Below are 20,342 nucleotides of genomic sequence, written 5' to 3'. Positions count from 1 at the left end.
TTGATAAATCTTGAGTGATCCACTTAAGAGAAACTTGCTGCTGTTCTACAAACCTCTGCACTTGGAGACCCAACACTGTCTACAAGAATAGAAGCGTGCATAGACATCACGGGCGGTCGGCGTGACCTGTCGGGGAAGGTGGCGGCGGCTCTGGCTAGTGTTGGCTCGAGCGGATTTGTATCCAGAATGAGGAAATAAGTAGAGGGAGATTATTAGTAGTGCCACTTTATGAGACATAATAGAAGCGTGCGGCTGTAGAAGCACGCCGCGGATAAGTTAGTAGTTGCGTGCGGCTGTAGGAGGCATGGTGCGGCTAACCTAGTAGCTGCGTGCGACCAGGCGGTGCGCTGCGAGTATTATTAGCCGCGTGCTTCGGATAGGGCACACTGCCAATAAGCTTGCCCCTATAATCTCCCTGATGTGTGGATATGATCCTAAGACGAGCTCCTCGAAGATGTCTTATAAATGGTAGTTGTATAGCTATAAGCATAATACATCTTCGAGAAGCTCTGCCATAGGAGCTTCCCACGATCGATCGACGACAATCTTTGCTAAATTCTGTGTTCTGAGAGTGTGACATGGTGCCCACACACAAAGCTTTATATCGTCCCGGAGGAAAATTAGACAATAGTGCGTTGGTTAGGTACGGGCACCACATACCAGTCGCGTGCCAAATTGTGGCGTGCTACCACTATCTTCATACATGTCGCGCGCAGCCGTTTTCGCCCGCCGCAGAATATGTATTGTCATCTGTACATGTGATCCCCATTTACTAGTCGCGTTCCTTACCAGACGGTACGCTACCACTATGGCCTTACTAGTCGTGTGCCACTATGCGGTCCGCTGCTAAAAATAGCAGTCACATGCGAATGTTGGAGCCCGCTTCCATTAGTTGTGCTCCTATAGCTCTTTCCATACTAGTGAACCATTTAGGAATGATTTCCCTTTCATCTCCAAAGCACCGCCATCCGTGTCTTCTGTATAGACGACATCGATCCGAAGTTCCATCCCTCTCCTAGATCAACATGAAACTACGAAGCCCGTTGTGGTACCATTAGTTTGGGATCTGATGCACAATCGATCATACAAAGATATTTAATCGCACCAATGACACCAAAATTTGATATTGTGAATGATTGTTGTCGTATGATCGATTGCGCCTCGGATTTCTGACAACTGATACTTCCATCTTGCAAGAAGCGTCATTATTTTTTAGTCGGAAGAGACATTGTTTTTTACACGGCAAGCAACATTTCCCCGTAAAAGAAAAGAGCCGACAATTGTTTTGAGAGGATGCAAGCAAGATCAAGCAATATTCAGCAAGAGGAGTGGAGTGGGGATGTAAGTTATTCTGGCCATTTTTTAGTTTTGAGAAATTTTTGTATTGTCTCTGGGCCAACTAACGGAAACAAGGTAATCAATCAAACACTATTGGGCTTTCAGAGCTATTTGTTCAAAGCCTGTATGGCTGCATACATAGTTTGGGCCAGGGGCAGTGGATTTAGGCTGATTTATCTACTTGCCTAATATATTTCGCTGTTGAATCATATTATTAGTTAATTTGTTAGGATGATGATATTTATCAAACAAAACTATGACGAGTTGACGATGAAGATATTTTGTATAATTGAACAGTATATGATACAGGTTACATGGTACTGGTACACCACAGTAGTAAGAAATGAATTGCTGAACTAGCTAGCCAATTAGTACAATTAATTAATCCACCACACTTTGTGTAGCTAGCCAGTTCCCATGGATTTGCTCTGATTTGATTCGAAGTCCCAGTTAACCATGCATGCATGCTGCTCACCGTAACCATCTGTGGTACTATAGTTTGTCGAAATGCTGCTCATCGTGCTTGGCCTTCTGTTCCATCTCCGATGAGATGTCCATGGCCGCGGCGGATGATTTCGTCGAGGAGGATCTCTCGTCTAGCCACGCGATGATGTCTTGAAAAACCGTGTGGATGTTTTCGGGGGTCTCGCCGGATGTGAGGGCGTGCCACATGCCCGGGTAGAGGTTGAGCTTCTTGTCCTGGCTCGCCGCTGACCGGTAGAGGAGGTCGCTGATGGACGGATCCGTCACCTTGTCGTCCCCACCATGGACGATCAGGAACGGCAACGAAACCTGCATGGATGTAGGCGCAGTGCATGAGTATCACTCCTAATTTTCCTTACAAAACCAATCAAATAGGAAAACATATAGGAAAGATTGCCAACAAAACCGAGAATAATATAATATAATAGTTAACAGAAAGAGACAACAAAATTGCTAGAGCTATCAGCTGCGGACTCAAATCAATTTGAGAGCCATGAACAAATGTATTACACGTGAGAAAAAAGTACCTTCGCTGTAATCAATTAGTCAAAAAGCCAACTAACTGAACAAGGACGCTGCACGAGCAAATCACACTTCTGTTTAATTGCAGAAAGGGAGGTCGATCGAGATGTATATATAGAATAGGGCGCAGCTAATGTGCCCTAAGAAATACCTCAATTTATATAATGTATCACTCTCTGCAAGTGTGCTAGTTGATAATATAGAAGTACACATCAAGCTAATTACTAATATATTGGCCTTCTTTTGCTAATTCTCAGTTATTTTGACTGTTCTTAAAATATCGCTGTCACCTAAAATTACACATCATCCTAACGTTGAATTGTTCGTGTGCAACTTTAGTGAAATAATATCAGCGCAGCACTTACTGTTTTCATTATGTATAATGATCGACTTCGTTTGAAGGCTTAGAATTGTGCCACAGAGTGTTTTCGATAGGTACTCATGAATATACAATCCGGCAATTTAATGAGTAATAAGGTAGTATTAAGATTTATGAGTGAAAAAGTCATTTTTACAGTGGCGATATATGGTTTTTTGTGGTGGTTTTTTTCTTCTGATGTGGCCACCACATTATGTCGCGTACAAGAAAATCCTTGAGATCAGACAAAATCCAGTTCATCCTCTTTATTCTTATTTCTCTTTTCGACGTTGTCTCTTCAGCCCTTCACAAACGCGTCGCCATTAACCACTAAGAACATAAGTAGGTATGCACATACTACCTTAGAATACCCCTTAGGTGAATGGTCGCCGGTGATGGGCATGACATACCCTTACCGGTGGTGATTACCAATGAAAAGTAGTCTCTAGGATCTTTGTTTTTCATTCATGCTACGTCAACGGGCCTATGGCCCCTGGCCCATCACTGAATTTCACTTTGGCTTGTGACATGAAACACACCGCAAGAAGCACTTTTCGGCCCATCAATATATAGTTATTTCAGGGTAATGACGGGCGTACGCAACAGGGTAACCGGGTGTGTCGTGGCCCACCCTAAATTTTTGAAATACAATTATATATTTACTTGGGCAATTTTTATTACACATGAGCAGTGTAAAAGTAAAAATTAGGAAGGTATGCCACTCTACAACATTTTTGTGCATCCGCCACTGGGTAGTGACAAGAACACAACTATGGAACCATTTTGGCTCAAGGAAGCCGTGGCTAACCATACAATGGGATATATATATGAGGATCACAGGTTGTAGCAGACAAAATTGGTTACATGGCGGCAACATAGATAATACTAGGTCCGGCAGGGGTTCTATGCAAGCATAACCGATACTACTCCCGGTCTAGTTCATAGGAATTGCGCGTATTTCTATATTGTCAATTTAGCCAAAATGAAGTCAATATTTTTTTTCGATAAGGGGAGGACCCCAGCCTGCATCAATTGATGCATACGGCTTTTTATTAACTTGTATAGCATAAAATTATATCATTAAAAAGTAGAACATTTAAACTTTCTAATGATATATTTTTATAAATATATCTTGCATTATCATGGTTAAATTTACATTCTAGATACACGCAAGTCCTATAAACAGGGAAGGAGGGAGTAGTTTATATGATGAAAGTGAAGAAAGGATTATTTTGAGGGTTCAGTGAACAATTGCATTACTTATATTAAGTGGGAAATAAAGATGAATGTTCTCTTTTCTTTGTAGAAAAAGTAGCAGTTACCTTTGATAGCACGTTGTTCTCGAGGTTGAGGCTGACCCTGAGGAGCTCGTAGGCGGTCTTGAGGCGCGGCTTGCCCTGGTAGCAGTAGGGGTTGTTCCTGATCTCGTCGCGCTTCTCCTGCATCCTGTAGGCGGCGTCGATGACGTCGGCCGTCGGCACGATCTTCCACGTCGGGATGATGCTGGTCATGGCCTTGAGGACGCTGACCACCACGGGGTGCGGCCTCATCTCATCGGCGATCTACACACAACAGTACAAATGAGAGATCGTCGTCATTCCAGGTCATTTCTTACTTTGAATTGGTCCGGACGAAAAAGCAGTCAGTTCAATAACTATTGAGTTACTAGAAGGAATATGTCGTTACCGATGAGTCCCTGAATGGCCGGCCGGCCGGGTCAACTGCTCTACTAGAATGTTGGATTAATATTAAACAAGCGCAAAATATGCAACGGCTCCTCCGCGCACGCCGACGCCGGGGGCGGCATCTCGATCCGGTCAAAAGTCAGATGATGATGACGGCAACTAGCTAGCAAGTGGTGCTCCACCGATTGTGCATACGTGCATCCCGCTCCCTCTCGATCGTCGTCGTCGTCGTGCGCGTGCTACTAGTCTAAAGCGCGCCGCCGTATGAAAACGATTCTGGACGCCGGCCGGCGACCGGACCGGAGTGATGGTAGTAGGTAAAGATGCGCATGCATGTATGTACCTTGCACATGGGCGCCACCAGGACGGCGCCGGTCCAGTAGGAGGGGCGGGCGCGGTGGAGGAGCAGCGCGACGGCGCCGCCCATGGACTCGCCGAGCAGGAACCGCGGGAGGTCGGTGTTGGCGGTGGATGCCACGACGGCGGCGAAGAAGGCGTCGCAGTCGGCGACGAGGACGTCGAAGGAGGGAACGTAGCCCTGGAGCCCCTCCGACCGGCCGTGGCCCTCGAAGTCCACCCCGTACACGGCGTACCCGGCCTGCGCCAGCCGCGTCCCCGTCCCACGCATCGTCACGCTGCACTCCACCGCGTACCCTGCATGCCATGCACTCGTATCGGTTAGTTTGTTGGTTGGTTGAATCGATCGCCATTAGAGCGGGCTGCGTCCGGCGAGGAAGGAGGGGATATATCTGTTACCGTGGCAGATGAAGACTTGGCCCTTGATCGTCTGGCCCTTGGGGGGGAGCCACCGGCAGGTGAAGAGCTTCATCCCCCGAGCGTTGTTCACGAACTCCTCCTCGTACTCGTAGCTGCCATCCTCCGCCGCCCCGCTGCCGGAGTTGCTCGCCATCCCGCGCGCCGACTACTGGCACTCGAACGATCAGAAGAACAAAGGGAAGCAGAGAAGAGAAACGAGGAGCTAGCAGAGAGAAATGCTGAGTCCTTTGTGCGGGGCCGGGGCGAGGATCAGGGGATGACAGCTATATATGTGGACGCCGTTGTGAACAAAACGAATAATGGATTTCTTATTTAATTTCTATATCCTCTATTTATCACTTGCTGAATATTTTCCATGCAATTAGTGGTTACTTAATCAAATCAATCAATCAATCAATCAGTCAGCCAGTCACTACCTTAGGTTGAGGGGATTAATTAGTGCGTGCCTGAAACGTCTGGACCGGGCGTGTTCCATTCATCTGTAGGCAAGAAAAAGTAACGAGAAATTTTATATTAATACCACAACTGTCCTTGACAGTAACATGTCACGTTAACTGCTTCTCACATATGTCACCATATACTCATCTATCAAGTCACATTCTCAACTAAATCTGAAGTAACACTCCATCTATCCACAAACCAACAACAAACTTACCGTCACTCGCAAGGCTACAAATTAATTCACGGCCAGGATAAACTCACTGGCGATGGAATGCGTCAATGGATCAATTTTATGCCAAGAAATCTTAATCTCAAGGACCACACCCACCTGGTAATTTAAATGTGTATAGACAAGGGAAAATATTCTGGTGTTCAGTTCCTGGCTGGCTATAGGCATTTCTTCTAAATTCAGTGATCCAAGGCACAAAAAATATGAAGTTCACATAAGGTACCTGCCTTTTGTTGGAATACATGACTTTCAGAAGAATTTTGTGCAAAGTATTGTAAACTAAACCATTATGTCATATGAAATCCACATGTTCTGAATGAAGAGCACATTTTTGTGGTCAACGAAAGACAGTACCGAGTGATGTATCTTGAATTCTTGACACACCACCTTAAATTGAATGATGCCGTGCGTCTTTCTTCAAGGCAAAGCACACGAAGTTCTTACCTTTGCGCGTTTTTTGTTCAAGAGTCTACACTGAATATCAGTTGTTCATGGAAATACCATCGTTTACATGTACACTGTGAATTGAAACATGGAATCTATTTAAAGAGATATAGAAGGGGAAAAAGAGCGGACAGGGTGTTTCTACACACGGGTGCATATGCACCCTTTATTTGAAACGCATATTAAATATATTTAAAAATGTTAGAAAAATATAAATAAAAATTCTTTGTGTATACCTTGACATATTACATGCTTACAAAGTTGTTTCAGCAACAACCGATATGTTTCATGCCTTGTGCAAAAAAGACAAATCTTAGGTGCTAAAATAGTCTACTTTTTGAGGCATTATTTGCCTTTTTTACACAGGGTACAAAAAATGTTGGTTTTAGGTGAAAATTTACGTGCACACATAGAACATGTCCCTCTACATGCTAAATTTTTTTCCTAAATTTTTTACGGTTTGGAAATATGTTTTATACATACCGGGTGCATATACACCCGAGATCAGATTTGATTTTCCGAAAAAGAGCTGGCTATCCACAGCATAAAAGAAAAGAAAAGAAACTACTCTGCTCTGCCATTCAGCTGCAAAACTCATACACTTGAATATTAACTTTCAGAATTCAGTGTACATAAAGTACATTCTACTCCATCCGTGCACGAATAAGTGTACAGTTTCCTTTTTGAAGTCAAACATTTTTAATTTTGACCAAATTTTTACGCAAAAATAGCAACATATGTAACATCAAATTATTGTATTATTGAACTATATTTCAAGATGAATCTAACAATATTAATTTAGTGTCATAAGTGCTGCTACTTTTTCTAGGAAGTAGATCAAAGTTAATAAAGTTTGACTTAAGCCATGTACTAACGTACACTTATTCGTGGACGAAGGAAGTACAAATCATGGAAAATGCTTTCTACAACTCTTAATTCTTTGGAAAAATGGGAAATTTAAGCATTTTTAGACTCCCCTTGTTAACTAGTGCGATTAATTACGAAACTGATGCCCTCTCATCAAGCCACTCAATGACGTCTGAAAACACAAGGTCAATGTTTTTTTTTTTGACAGAACAACGCTTTATTGATCAAACAACGTCAATACAAATTGTTTGCCGGATGCAATCCGGAACAGAAAGGAAAAATTCACTAAGATTAAGTTGAAACAAGATTTAGCTAAAACATGCGCTGCTTCATTTAGCTCCCTTCTCACATGAATGAAAGAGGCAGAGTTAAAATCCTTCACCAGGTGCTTGATGTCATCAACCAGGATCACCATAGAAGAACAATCCCGTGTCGTAGAGCCGAAATGTTGCACTAGCGATAGGCAGTCCGACGCGAAGATGGCTTTGTCCAAGCCCGTATCACGAGCTAGCAAAACAGCTCAACGAAGTGCAATTGCTTCACCATATTCTGGGGAGAGGAGATTTGCGATGTACAGATGATCATGGATAACAACACCGACAGCCATACATCCCGATGCTTTGAAGATCGCTGCGTCAGAGGTCACAAAGACAGAACCCGGCGGCGGTGGTGTCCACTTCAGGTGAGCAGGTTTAGACACACCCCTTTTATCCGTTTTCTGTTTGTACAGATGCGATCAAATCAAATCAACTTAGGCCAAGATCTTCCCCACAGTCCGAGTGGGATTTTGCTTTTCAGAAGCTCGAGCCAGGAAATCAAAGAGCCATTGTCTATGGGAACTAAAAAAAATCCGGTTCAAGCAGAGGTTTACTGACTATTTCACCTCTCTCCAAACCACACGTGCAACTGGCAAGACAGCATGGCATGCACAATGTATTCAGTCCGTTCACAGAACACTCATGGCCCCGTATCTGGGACTTGTAATTTCATCAGTTGAATGCCACTCGGCAGGCAATCGTGGGCAAAGCGCCAAAGGTGAATGATCATCTTCCCCTGTGCCTTGACACTCCAAACAGATTTCTAATGCTTCTTTGTTGCTTTTCCATCCAAAGCATTTCCTTTTCCCGCACGACAATGGGCACTGAAATACTTGTTCCAGCGGGCGAAAAAGTATGCTGAACGAACCTTGTAGTTGCCATGCTTGGTGAAGGGCCAACATACAAAGTCATCCCCACCCCGCCGTGAGACACGGATCTGAAGGATCCGCTCTGCCGTTTGCTGCATCAAAGAAAGCATTGATCGTTTCTGAACACCAATCATTTATGTCGTCATTAAGTAGACAAGTGAACTGTTGCCAAAGATGGTATTGGTGATATCGGTTTTAGCAGCCCAGGACACACACCGGACACCCAGTTATCACTCATGATTTTCACCGTATTCCCATCTCCGATGACCCAGCGCTCACCCTGGACTAGGAGATACCTCCCATGTAAAATGCTTCGCCAAGTGTAAGACAATGTTCTAGACCTTGTAGCATGCCAAAAATCTGAATCAGGGTAGTACCTTCCCTTGAGGACTCGTGCACAGAGAGATGTTAGGATCCGTAAGGAGACACCAACCCTACTTTGCGAACATTGCCTGGTTAAAGAGGGCAAGGTCGCGAAACCCCATACCTCCCAGAGCTTTCGGTGTAGATAACCATGCCCTGATTGAGGGTAACACAAGGTCGATGTTGTTCTCTAGTTCATCAAGGAAAAAACTTTTTTTCATAACCAGTCTTTAGCCTAGGCTTTCCTTTATAGCAATAGTAAGGATTGTTTCTGTCCTCATTATACATAGAGATATTTTTTGATATACAGTGATCCAGATAATTTAGTAGTGACAAAAACAATTATTGTAAGATGATATAGATCTTGAGTGTTTGTGGTTCACTTTTTTTTCTTATACTTGTTCACGCCATTCCTCGTTTTTAATTGCCCTATCAATGATCACTAGGAATAATCTTCCATGTAGGGATCACATTGCTGAGCTTGCTTAAAATAGAACTCACAAGGGGAGTAGGCTTCATATCGTCTACAATATGCATCATGTTGCCATATCGATAATTAAGTTCCACCACACGTGACAAAATCAATCAATCAGTCAGTCAAATAAAGGAAGAGAGGTTTTGGGAGGAGTCGGATACCCAACAGGGCTGACGTACTCTGAATATATATAGGAGATCGATCACAGATCGACCGGATCTCAACGTGCAAAGCACGTATGTTACAAGGAGATAAACATCTAGGAGGTTAGGATTACAACTTGGTACACAAGGCTACCTAATACTTGTATTTGTTAGGATGTACAATACACGTATTCTAACACCCTCCCTCAATCTCAACCAGGCACAAGTTGAGATTGTGCTTACAATGATCATGCAATGGTAATGGTAGTGGTTTAGTGAAGATGTCTGCAATCTGCAATCTGATCCTTGGAGGAGATGAATCGAATCTGCAGTTGCTTCTTCGACACACGCTCACGAACAAAGTGAAAATCCACCTCAATGTGCTTTGTCCGTGCATGAAAGACTGGGTTAGATGACATATACGTAGCTCCAAGGTTGTCACACCACAAAACTGGCGGACTGACCTGTCGGACACTAAGTTCCCGTAACACTGACTGAACCCAAATAAGCTCTGCAGTAGCATTAGCAAGAGCCTTGTACTCAGACTCCGTACTCGACCGTGAAACAGTCTCCTGCTTACGAGCACTCCAGGCGATCAAATTCCCTCCATAGAATATAGCATATCCCCGGTTGATCGCCGATCATCTGCACTGCCAGCCCAATCTGCGTCAGAAAAGGCAGAAATGAGTGTGGAGGAGGAAGACTGAGTGTGGCGGACATAGCGAAGAATCCGCTTAACAGCGGACCAATGAGAAGTGCGAGGCTCATGAAGGTACTGAACAGACCTTGTTGACAACAAAGGACAAATCTGGCCTGGTGATAGTGAGGTACTGAAGCCCCTCAACTATACTGCAATACCGTGTAGCATCTTCAGCAGTGAGAAGATCACCATTAGTGCTACAGAGGCGCTCAGATGCAGCCATAGGAGTGTGAGCGGGACTACACTTGAGCACACCAGCACGCGCAAGAAGATCCAGAGAGTACTTGCGCTGTCGAAGTAGAAGGCAGCCAGGAGTACGACTATCAACCTCAATGCTCAGAAAATAGTGAGGTTTGCCCAGATCCTTGACAGAAAACTCAGAACGCAGAACAATAATCAACTGTGGTATAGCGGAAGAAGTGCTGCTGACAACAATGAGATCATCGACATATACTAGCAGGTACATAGTCACCTCAGGGCGTCGAAGAATGAAGAGGGAAGTGTGAGTTGCAGATGCTATAAAACCCAGAGAGCCAAGAACAGAACTGAGGCGAGCATGCCAAGCTCGAGGCGCCTGCTTGAGCCCATAAAGAGGCGGCAATAGTGAGAGGGCTTATCAGGTTGATCAGTAAACCCAAGAGGCTGCTTCATGAAGACCTCCTCATCAAGAAAACCATGGAGAAAGGCATTCTGAATGTCCAACTACCGAAGATGCCAGCCACGTGCAAGAGCAAAAGAGAGCAGCAGGCGAATGGTCACATGCTTAACCACGGGACTGAACGTCTCGTCATAATCCAGACCGTACCGTTGTTTGAACGCTTTAGCTACCAGGCGAGCTTTATATCTCTCCACAGAACCATCATAGTGCTGTTTAACCTTGAATATCCAACGCGAATCAATAAGGTTGACACCAGGCTGCGGTGGAACAAGCTGCCACGTACCATTCCGAAGCAGAGCTGAGTACTCCTCTTCCATGGCCAGTCTCCGGTGAGGAATCTGGAGGGCGAGGCGAAAATCGCGAGGCGTGGCAGTGACATCGGCAGACAGGCAGGTCGCACTCCACGCGACTGTACCGTCCGTGCATTCCTTGCGCTGGACAATGCCATGTCGAGCACGAGTGACCGGGCCAGCCAGAGGCGGATCTGGCGGTGAAGGCCCAGGAGGCGCAGGAGGTGGCCCAACTGCATCATAGACCGCGAGCGATGGAGAGCGAGCGGGAGACGCGGACGACACAGGCTCCGAAGATGGGCTAGAGCCTGGTTCCGGCCCACGAGCAAGAGAGGCCGGTGCACGAGATGGCGTGGCCGCTGGTGACAGCCCAGAAGACGCCGGCTCGGGGGAACCAGCGCGCGCTGGCGCAGAGCCCGAGGGCGCACGTCCTGGTGCTGCATGAGCCATGCTGCTGGGCTGATCGATGTAGTCGTGAGGTTCTGCCTCCGGCGTGAGAAGCTCGCGGCGTGCAGCACGACCTATTCCTGCGCCATGGTTAACAAGCAACGGGGGTGCATATGCAATATCCACAAATTGGTCTGCCGAAAGTAAAGATGATTCGGTGGGTGGTGATGATGATGATGATGGCATGTTGGCAAAGGGAAAACAAGACTCGTCGAAGACCACGTCCCTAGAAATATACACTCTATTAGAGGGGACATGTAGACACTTGTATCCTTTATGCAAGGCACTATAGCCTAAGAACACGCATTTCTTGGAGCGAAATTCAAGTTTGTGATTATTGTAGGGGCGTAGGTGATGCCAACAGGCACATCCAAACCTTGAAAAAGGTGTAATCCGGTGGCTCATGAAGGAGACGTTCTATGAGAGTATTCATATCAATAGTGCGACTGGGAAGTCTGTTAATGAGAAAACAAGCAGTGGAAAAAGCATCACTCCAAAACTGTAATGGAAGAGAAGCATGAGCAAGCAAAGCGAGACCAGTTTCAACGATGTGTCTATGTTTGCGTTCGGCGGTGCCGTTTTGTTGGTGGGTGTGAAGACATGACACACGGTGGGAGATACCAAGAGACTGAAAGAAGGGATGGAGTTTCTCATACTCCCCGCCCCAATCAGTTTGTACATGCACAATCCTATGATCCAGGAGACGTTCAACATGCTTTTGGAATTGGATGAACACATTAAACACCTCAGATTTATGTTTGAGTAGATACAACCAAGTAAATCTACTATAAGCATCGATGAAACTCACATAAAATTTATGACCACTAATAGAGGAGTTTGCAGGACCCCAAACATCTGAAAAAATGAGCTCCAAAGGAGCTTTGATTACACGAGTGGATAAAGAAAATGGTAACTGGTGGCTTTTGCCTTGCTGGCATGCATCACAAACTGATTTATTTGAACTAGACTCTAATGGCAACTCATGTTTATTAAGAACATGCTGAACAACTGGTAAAGCTGGATGGCCTAATCGATAGTGCCACTTGTCACGTGAAACCCGGACACTGCTGAGGGCTTGTTTGATTATTGGAGAGGGAATGTAGTAGAGACCGCCACGGCACCGACCTCTAAGGAGTATGTCCCTCGTGACTCGATCCTTCACAAACATAAAGAAAGGATGAAGTTCAACAAAAACAGGATTATCAAGTGTGAGTTGACTCAATGAAAGCAAATTACGGGTGACATCAGGGACATGAAGCACACGATTAAGATGCAATGGTTTGGATGATGATGTTGTAGGAAGGAGTGCATGACCAATATTATGGATATTCATACCTACACCATTGGCGGCATGAACTTGATCTTGGCCATGGTAGGGCTCCTTGGTGGTGAGCTTGTTCAGCTCATGGGTGAGGTGGTGGGTCGCTCCGGAGTCGGCGTACCACGATGTGTCTACCTGGTAAGACGGCGGAGCACCATCATGCCCGCCTTGAGATGACGCAGCCGCAGCCATGGCCATGGCCAGCTGCTTTTCAGGGTCGGCGCCATCATTGTTGACACCGAGGAACTCCTTGATGAAGTGCTTGTAGCAGCGTGATGCCGTGTGGCCGAGGGAGCCACAGAGTTGGCACGTGACGTGGCCACCACCACCACCGTTGCCGCCAGGAGCACCACCCCCGCCCCCATAGCCACGCCCGCGGCCACCTCCACGGCCGCCAGGGTTGCCACCTCCTGTCGAGTAGGAGGGCGTCTGTCGGGTCTGGGGAGGGACGAACGGGGAGGTGGGAGGGTTGCCGCGGTAGGCGCTCGTGGGAGCAGAGCGGCATGGGCGTGCGCGGAGTAGTTCATGGAGGACGCCTGGGCACGCCGGGCGTTGTTGCGATGCTCCGTCGCCTGCAGCTACGAGAAGAGATCACGTATGGGGATGGGAGTTTCCCTCATATTGATTACCTCGAAGAGGGCATCAAACTCGCCGTCAAGCCCCGAGAGCACGTAGGAGATGAACTCCTCGCTGCGCAGGGGCTGTCCGATGGAGGTGAGCGTGTCGGACAAGGCCTTCATCTGGTGGAAGTAGGAGGTGACGGAGAGGTCTCCCTTCTTGAGGTCGTTCATCTGCGCACGGATCCCGGTCGAACGAGCCGTGGAGTGGGAGGCGAAGGTACCCGCCAGGGTTTCCCAGGCTTCACGGGATGTGGCGGCGAAGAGGACCATGCCGAGCACGCCCTCGGTCATGGAGGACATGAAGGCCGACAGGATCGCCTGGTCCTGCTTGTCCCAGAGGCGCACCTCCGGGTTGAGCTGCTTCTCCTCCTTGCCGTCGATCTCGACGGTGATCTCGGCCGCGGGGCACTTGAAGGTGCCGTCGACGAAGCCGCTGAGCCCATGGCTCCGAAGCAGAGGGCCGACCTGAGCCTTCCAGAAGAGATAGTTCTCTCCGGTGAGCTTGATGGTGATGGAGTTGGTCAGTGTTGAGGAAGAGACCGCCGGCGCTGCTGATGCCGAGGACGAGGCGCCTGTCATGAGGGACGGCACAAGGGAGCTGAGGGTGCCGGTTGTGGTGCTGAGGGTGCCGGCGGAGGTCATCTAGTAGATGAGATCTGCGGAAGCGACTTGCCAAAGAATTAGCTCTGATACCATGTAACAAATAAAGGAAGAGAGGTTTTGGGAGGAGTCGGATACCCAACAGTGCCGACGTACTCTGAATATATATATATATAGGAGATCGATCTCAACGTGCAAAGCACGTATGTTACAAGGAGATAAACATCTAGGAGGTTAGGATTACAACTTGGTACACAAGGCTACCTAACACATGTATTTGTTAGGATGTACAATACACGTATTCTAACAGTCACTGCTCTAGATTTCGGGGATTAATTAGTCGTGCGTGAAACGTCTGCACAAGGCGGCGTTCCAGTTAAAATCCATTCATCTGCACGTCAAGGGGAAAGCTTAACAGTAATAATTTACTAGCACAACTGTTCTTGACAGTAACATGTCACGTTAATTGCTTCTCACATATGTCACCGTATAGTGATTTTCCATGTCACATTCTTAACTCTAAGTATAAAGCATCACTCCAATTGTACATCCAGAAACTAACAACAAACTTACCGTCCCTCGCCAGACTACAAGCTAAGTTACACGAAAAGTGTCTTTAGCACATGAGCACCAGTGCTCCTGGTGCTATAAAGTCATATTATTTGTATTCCAAAAAAATTGAAATTAAATATCTACATACATATAAACATTCCGAAGGTACGGTAGAAATTTCGGAGAAAAATATGTTATATTTTGAGCTATATAAAAAAGACAAATTTCTGACAAATATACATCTCTATACGTAGCCATAAATTTGTTTTTTTCCTGTAGCTCAAAATACAATGTAATTTCTACCAAAACTTCTCACGAGTATTCGGAACATATATATGTATTCATAGAATAAATGTGATGATTTTTTGAAACATGGATATATAACTTTTTAAATATTTAAAAAACTGAGAGCACTGGTGCCCATGTGCACCAAATGCTTACTCTTACGTATATGCAATGAAATCTACTAAGTTCACCCACCTGAGAATTTAAATGTAATAGACAAGGGAAAGAAAAAAAAAATCAGTTCTTGACTGGCTTTTAGGTATTTCTACTAAATTCACGATGTAAAGTTCAAAAAATTAGGAAGTACACATATGGTTCCTGAATTTCTTTATTGAAAAATGGTTCCTGAATTTTGTTGGAATGCATATGAATTAGTTGCACAAGAATTTTGTGCGAAGTATTGGAACCAACCAAAAAGTCATATGAAATCGACATGTTCTAAACGAGGAGCACACTTTTCTGGTCAACAGAAGACAGTACTGAGTGGTGTATATCGACACACCAGCTTAATTCAATGGTGCGCTGCATCTTTCTCCACAGCAAGCCACAAGAAATTCTTACATTTGCGCGTTTTGTTGAAGAATCTACACTGAATATCAGTTACTTCTTGCCAATATAATTTCATTTACAAGTACACTGTGAATTTAAAAATTGGAATCTATCTAAAGAGATACATCAAGAAAACAAAGCTTGCTATCGACACTTTTTTTTTTGTTGTGAATCACACTTAATGAAAAAAAAACTACTCTGCTATGCCCTTCAGCTGTAAAACTATTACACTATTAATATTCAGAATTCGGTGTATGAAAAGGTACATTCAAAAAATTGTGAAAATGGCTTTCTAGAACTCTTACTTTTGGTACAAGAGGAGATTTAAGCATTTTTAGACTCCTCTTGTTAACTACATTCATTATGAAACTGATGCCCTCTCATCAAGCCACTGAATAATGTCTGAAAACACAAGGTCGATGTTGCTCTCTGTTTCACCGGACGTCAAGGCATGACACATCCCTGGGTAGAGCTTCAACGTCTTGTCTTTACTCTCAGCTAATTTATATAGTGCCTCACTTACTGATGGATCAGTGACGGCATCAGCACCACCGTGGACTATAATGAATGGCATGGTTACCTTGTTTTACAATATGAACAATTTAGATTAATTAAAAGAACAATGAAAACCATCTTTTGTAGTTACTTGTTCAACATATACTGAACCTAGTCTGGTACCTTGTCAAGATTGCTTTCAATATCCAAGCTTGCCATAAAAATTTCATAACCAGTCTTTAGCCTAGGCCTTCCTTTATAGCAATAAGGATTGTTTCTGACCTGATTATATGTAGAGATAATTTTGATATACAATGATCCCAAAAAATTACTAGTGACACAAACTATTATTGTACGATGATATAGTGGTTCACTTTTTTTTCTTATACCTCTTCACGCCGTTCCTCATTTTTAATTGCCTTATCAATGATATCATCAGTAGGAATAATCTTCCATGTAGGGATCACATTGCTGAGCTTGCATAAAATTGAAATTACAATTGGAGCAGGCTTCATCTCATCAACAATCTGCATCATGTTACCATGTCGAAAATTAAGTTCCACCACACCTGACCAAACTTCAAGACATATATATATTCTCAGCAAACCTTGCAAAGATGATAAAGATGGCCATGATACAACACAACCTAGGTTAATGATTTATTTCACATTTTTTTTGGAAACTTAGAAGTGTGACATGCAAAATAGGGTGTACCCGCAGGTATCATTATGGATGTTAAAAAAAACTGAGAACAGTAAGATGTCAACGAAAGAAGCAAAGGCATGATTAATTAATCATGGGAAATTAACCTTGCACATGGGGGCAACCAAAATGGCCCCATCCCAAAAGGTAGGTTCCTTCCTATGAAGCATCAACGCTATTGCTCCTCCCATCGACTCGCCAAGCAAGAACTTCGGCCGCTTTCCCTTGTGATCTTCTTTCTCTATAGTGAGAACAACGTGACATCCAAATTTGAGATTTAAAGTTGTATAGTCATTCACCAATTACATGGTGATGCCAATAAATAGGAGAAAATATTTCCTTATTTTTTATTCATGAAGAGAGTGACTATTAAATTCTGACCAGACATAGGTATGGAGTTCGGGGTAGAGTTTTCGCCTAATAGTTCAATTGAATGATTCAAGGAGCTAATTAGTATCTGAGAATATATAGTACATAACATACTGAACGTACCAGAGATACTTGCAAAGTATGTGAAGCAGTCACTGACGACATCATTTAGATTGCTAATGTAGCCTTGAAGTCCAGAAGATTTTCCATGGCCCTCATAGTCCACACCATGCACTTCAAATCCAGCCTTTGCCAATCGTGTGCCTGTGCCTGAGAAAAAAAAACATTTAAACTTGTCCAATTTATTCTATGGTATTTATTTTCTTGTTATTTTTTGTGCTAAATTGCTAATACAAAAAAAATGCTGGCTTAGCTTATGGTCACAAAAACTGTGTATTCTACATTTTGAAGCAAGACAAATAATCTTCTTTAATTGTTAGTTAAGCATAAGAGCACATACATTTATATAATTTTTCTATTTACCTCTCATAGAAATGCTGCATTCCATGGCATATCCTAAAAAGTTCAAGACACAAAAGTTATGATTAAACTATAGGACGTCAAAAACAATAATGGTCTCCGGTTTTCTTGAAGTACCATTATCTTTGAAATTTTAATGCAGTGCCATAGAATTAAATAAATTTACCGTGACATAGGAATATCAATGCTTTAGGTTCACGGTTTAGAGGGGTCCATCGGCATGTAAAGAGTTCCACCCCTCGTGATTTTGAAATATGTTCCTGCAGCAAATATTTGCGATGGACCAGTTATTCATATGCTAATTAACATAAGATTCAATGATGGATGCACCTTGAAAATTCAATTTTTCTGGCATAGTGTAGAAAGAAGATATAGTGCATTTACAAGAGTCTTTAATTTCTCGAAGAAACCAACTAACCTCCTCATATTTGATATCATCATTGGCCATTGCTCTCGAGAGGAAATGACAACTTCATGGAAGAAACATATGCATATGTATAAAATCAACATATTAAGGAAAAAGTAGTGTTCATATATGCTGGTCGATCTGTGGATGGTTTTCAAGATGTTCGTTTTGTGTGCGCTATTCTATATGCATGCATAAGGAGTGACCAAATTCTGCCAGGCTAAGTTTAGCTTGAAGTATGTACCTAGCTAGCATAAATAGCTCATCCCAGATTAGACCTTATAAATTGGATGGTTAAAGTAACTTGGAGAACTTGTTCTACATCGGACGAGCTTGTTCTTTATTTTTGTGCGGTCAGGAGAATTCCATGGAATCACGTTTAAAACAGTGGTGATTGTATGTCCCTGATCAAGTGACCAGTCCATGTCAATGGATGACTGATATATATACATGCATGGCTGATGGCTCGTCTCGTCTGACTTAATAATTGCAGTGATGTAGATGATACCCGGAGCTGGAGCTGGATGTGGAGCTGTAGATGTGCAGCGCATACTCCATACTGTTGGTGTAACATCCCTGTTTAGCAAAACCCTAATTAGGAATTTATTTGTGCATCATTTGCATCATGTTTTCCTAAGATAATTGCATAAAGGAATAATATTTCAAAACCCTAATTGTTATGCAAATTTCTTCTGTATTTCATCTGCCTCAAAATCTCTCAACATTTTATAAAATAACTCATGGTCTTGTTGTCATACCATAAGTCATGTGTGGTTACTAAATTCTCCGGAAAAATTCGAGTTTCAAACTCCATCCAAAAAAATAGATTTGAAATTGGATTTTTGAAAAGAGAAATAAAAACCAGAAAATGGAAAATAGAGGGAGAAACCCTCCTCTCTCTCTCTCTTGGGCCAGCAGCCCAATCCCTCTCCCTCCTCTCTCCACCCTGTGCAGCCCAGCAGGCCAACCCACCAGCAGCCCAAGTGGCCTAACGCAGCCCAGAATTTCCCCAGGGGGTTTTTGGCAAAAACTCCATCATCCCCGCGCCTCCAAGCTGCTGCATGGCAGCTCGCCGGCCGCCCGATGGTTGCTGTGCGCTGCGATGCACGCCGCTGCCCGCCGACGCCTACAAGACCCCCTGCCGCCGCGAGGAGAAACCCTAGGACGCCCAATCCCCCTTTCCCTCGCCCTCTCTGTCTCCTACCCCGAAACCCTAGTCATCGGTCTCCTCAAATTGCAGTGGCTACGCGCCTCCCCGAGCTCCGGCGATGGTCCCTAGAGCTCCGCCTCGCCGAGTTGAGCCTCTCCGTCGACTCGCGCCTTCCGGGAAGACAGGAATCGGCCGATTCGACCGTTTCTTCCCGAGCTCCGGCCGCCGGCAATTGGCTCGATGCCGGCGCCACAGGGCTCCCCCGACCTCGCCGACCACCTCCCCGCGTTGCTGGTGAGCTGGGCATCCTCCCGAGCCCCTCCGCTCTTCCTCTCTCCCTCTGGTTCGCTGCCGCCATGAGCACCTGCGGCCGCTGCAGTCAGACATGGTCGCTGGCCACGCTCCGTCGACCAAATGGTCCCGGCGCCGCCACAGCCCGCCTCGTCGTGGTCCCGCACGTCGAACGCGCCGCTCCGCACGTATAGGGGCGCGCTCTAGCGCCGTCTCGGCGTGGTCACCGGCGTGGTCCACCGGAGTTGACCACCGGCGTTGACCCCGGTGGGACCCGCCCCTGTTTTTCCTTCTATTTTTCTTTTATTTTCTGTAAATGAAAATGTATTGACAGGTCGGGCCCTCTGTCAGATTTTATTAATTTCAAAAACATTTAGGAAAAGAATAAATCTATGACGTGTGGGCCCATGTCTGTTAGATTTTTATTATTTTCCAGGATTTTCATAAATGATTTAAAATAAATAAATCTAGTGAAATTCATAACTTATTCATTTTAAATCAGAAAAATACGTATAATATATCAAAATCTTCAGAAAAATGAGATCTACACTTCAGTATCAAAAGCATGTATTGTTAAACAAATTTAAAGCCTAGTTGTTTTAGAAGAACTAATTGTACCCCTCTGAGGTTCTGGAACTGCTAACCCTAGTCCCGTCGAACCCCAGTTAAATTGATGATCATGTCTTAGGATTAAGGGATTTCTATTTTCGTGCCCTCAGGTCCTTAGTTGTACTCAGTTTTCCCCAGCTCCTTAGTTTTTCCTCAGTTTTCCCCAAGCCCTTGTCTGAACCGCAGAAGGAGCTCGGACGGAAGGAATCCGTTAAGTTGACCGTTCCGTGCTGACGAGTGGGGTCGTGTCGTTTGTGGGGTCGCGTCGTGTGGGACCGCGTCGTGTGGGGCTGGTAGGAAGGGACCGCGTGGAACAGGACGAGGCCGTGTTTGTGTGGCCGTAGCGTGTGGGGCCGTAGCGTGTGGAGCCGTGTGGGTCCGGGACGGGGCACGAGTGGTTTCTGTCTCTTCCGCCCAGATTAGCGAGTTTTCAATGTACCTTTTTCCTCTCTATCGCTCGATCTCATTCATATTTGATAGCCCAAATTGGTAGCAAATCTAGAGCAG

The 20,342-nt window shown here is 44.9% G+C and overlaps 2 protein-coding genes across 2 annotated transcripts; both read right to left on the bottom strand.

Annotated features, from left to right (window-relative positions):
* Window positions 1-1,602: 1,602 nt before the first annotated feature.
* LOC124652857 (caffeoylshikimate esterase-like) lies at window positions 1,603-5,355 on the bottom strand. The gene is made up of 4 exons (XM_047191901.1): window positions 5,143-5,355; window positions 4,730-5,040; window positions 4,024-4,263; window positions 1,603-2,130 (listed from the first exon to the last, which is right to left on the bottom strand). Exons 1-4 carry the CDS (start codon window positions 5,294-5,296, stop codon window positions 1,831-1,833), a joined length of 1,005 nt encoding a protein of 334 aa, XP_047047857.1. The 5' UTR covers window positions 5,297-5,355; the 3' UTR covers window positions 1,603-1,830.
* A 10,339-nt stretch (window positions 5,356-15,694) lies between these two features.
* Window positions 15,695-17,827, bottom strand: LOC124656496 (caffeoylshikimate esterase-like). The gene is made up of 8 exons (XM_047195228.1): window positions 17,798-17,827; window positions 17,546-17,639; window positions 17,383-17,415; window positions 17,023-17,169; window positions 16,638-16,771; window positions 16,218-16,355; window positions 16,012-16,110; window positions 15,695-15,913 (listed from the first exon to the last, which is right to left on the bottom strand). The coding sequence occupies exons 1-8, from the start codon at window positions 17,825-17,827 to the stop codon at window positions 15,695-15,697; spliced, it is 894 nt and encodes a 297-aa protein (XP_047051184.1).
* Between the last annotated feature and the right edge of the window lie 2,515 nt (window positions 17,828-20,342).

The sequence above is a fragment of the Lolium rigidum genome, chromosome 5 (genome assembly GCF_022539505.1).
Source record: "Lolium rigidum isolate FL_2022 chromosome 5, APGP_CSIRO_Lrig_0.1, whole genome shotgun sequence".
NCBI classification, from domain to species: Eukaryota; Viridiplantae; Streptophyta; class Magnoliopsida; order Poales; family Poaceae; genus Lolium; species Lolium rigidum.
Note: the sequence above shows the minus strand (reverse complement) of the source record. Positions and strands in the feature narration are given on the sequence as shown.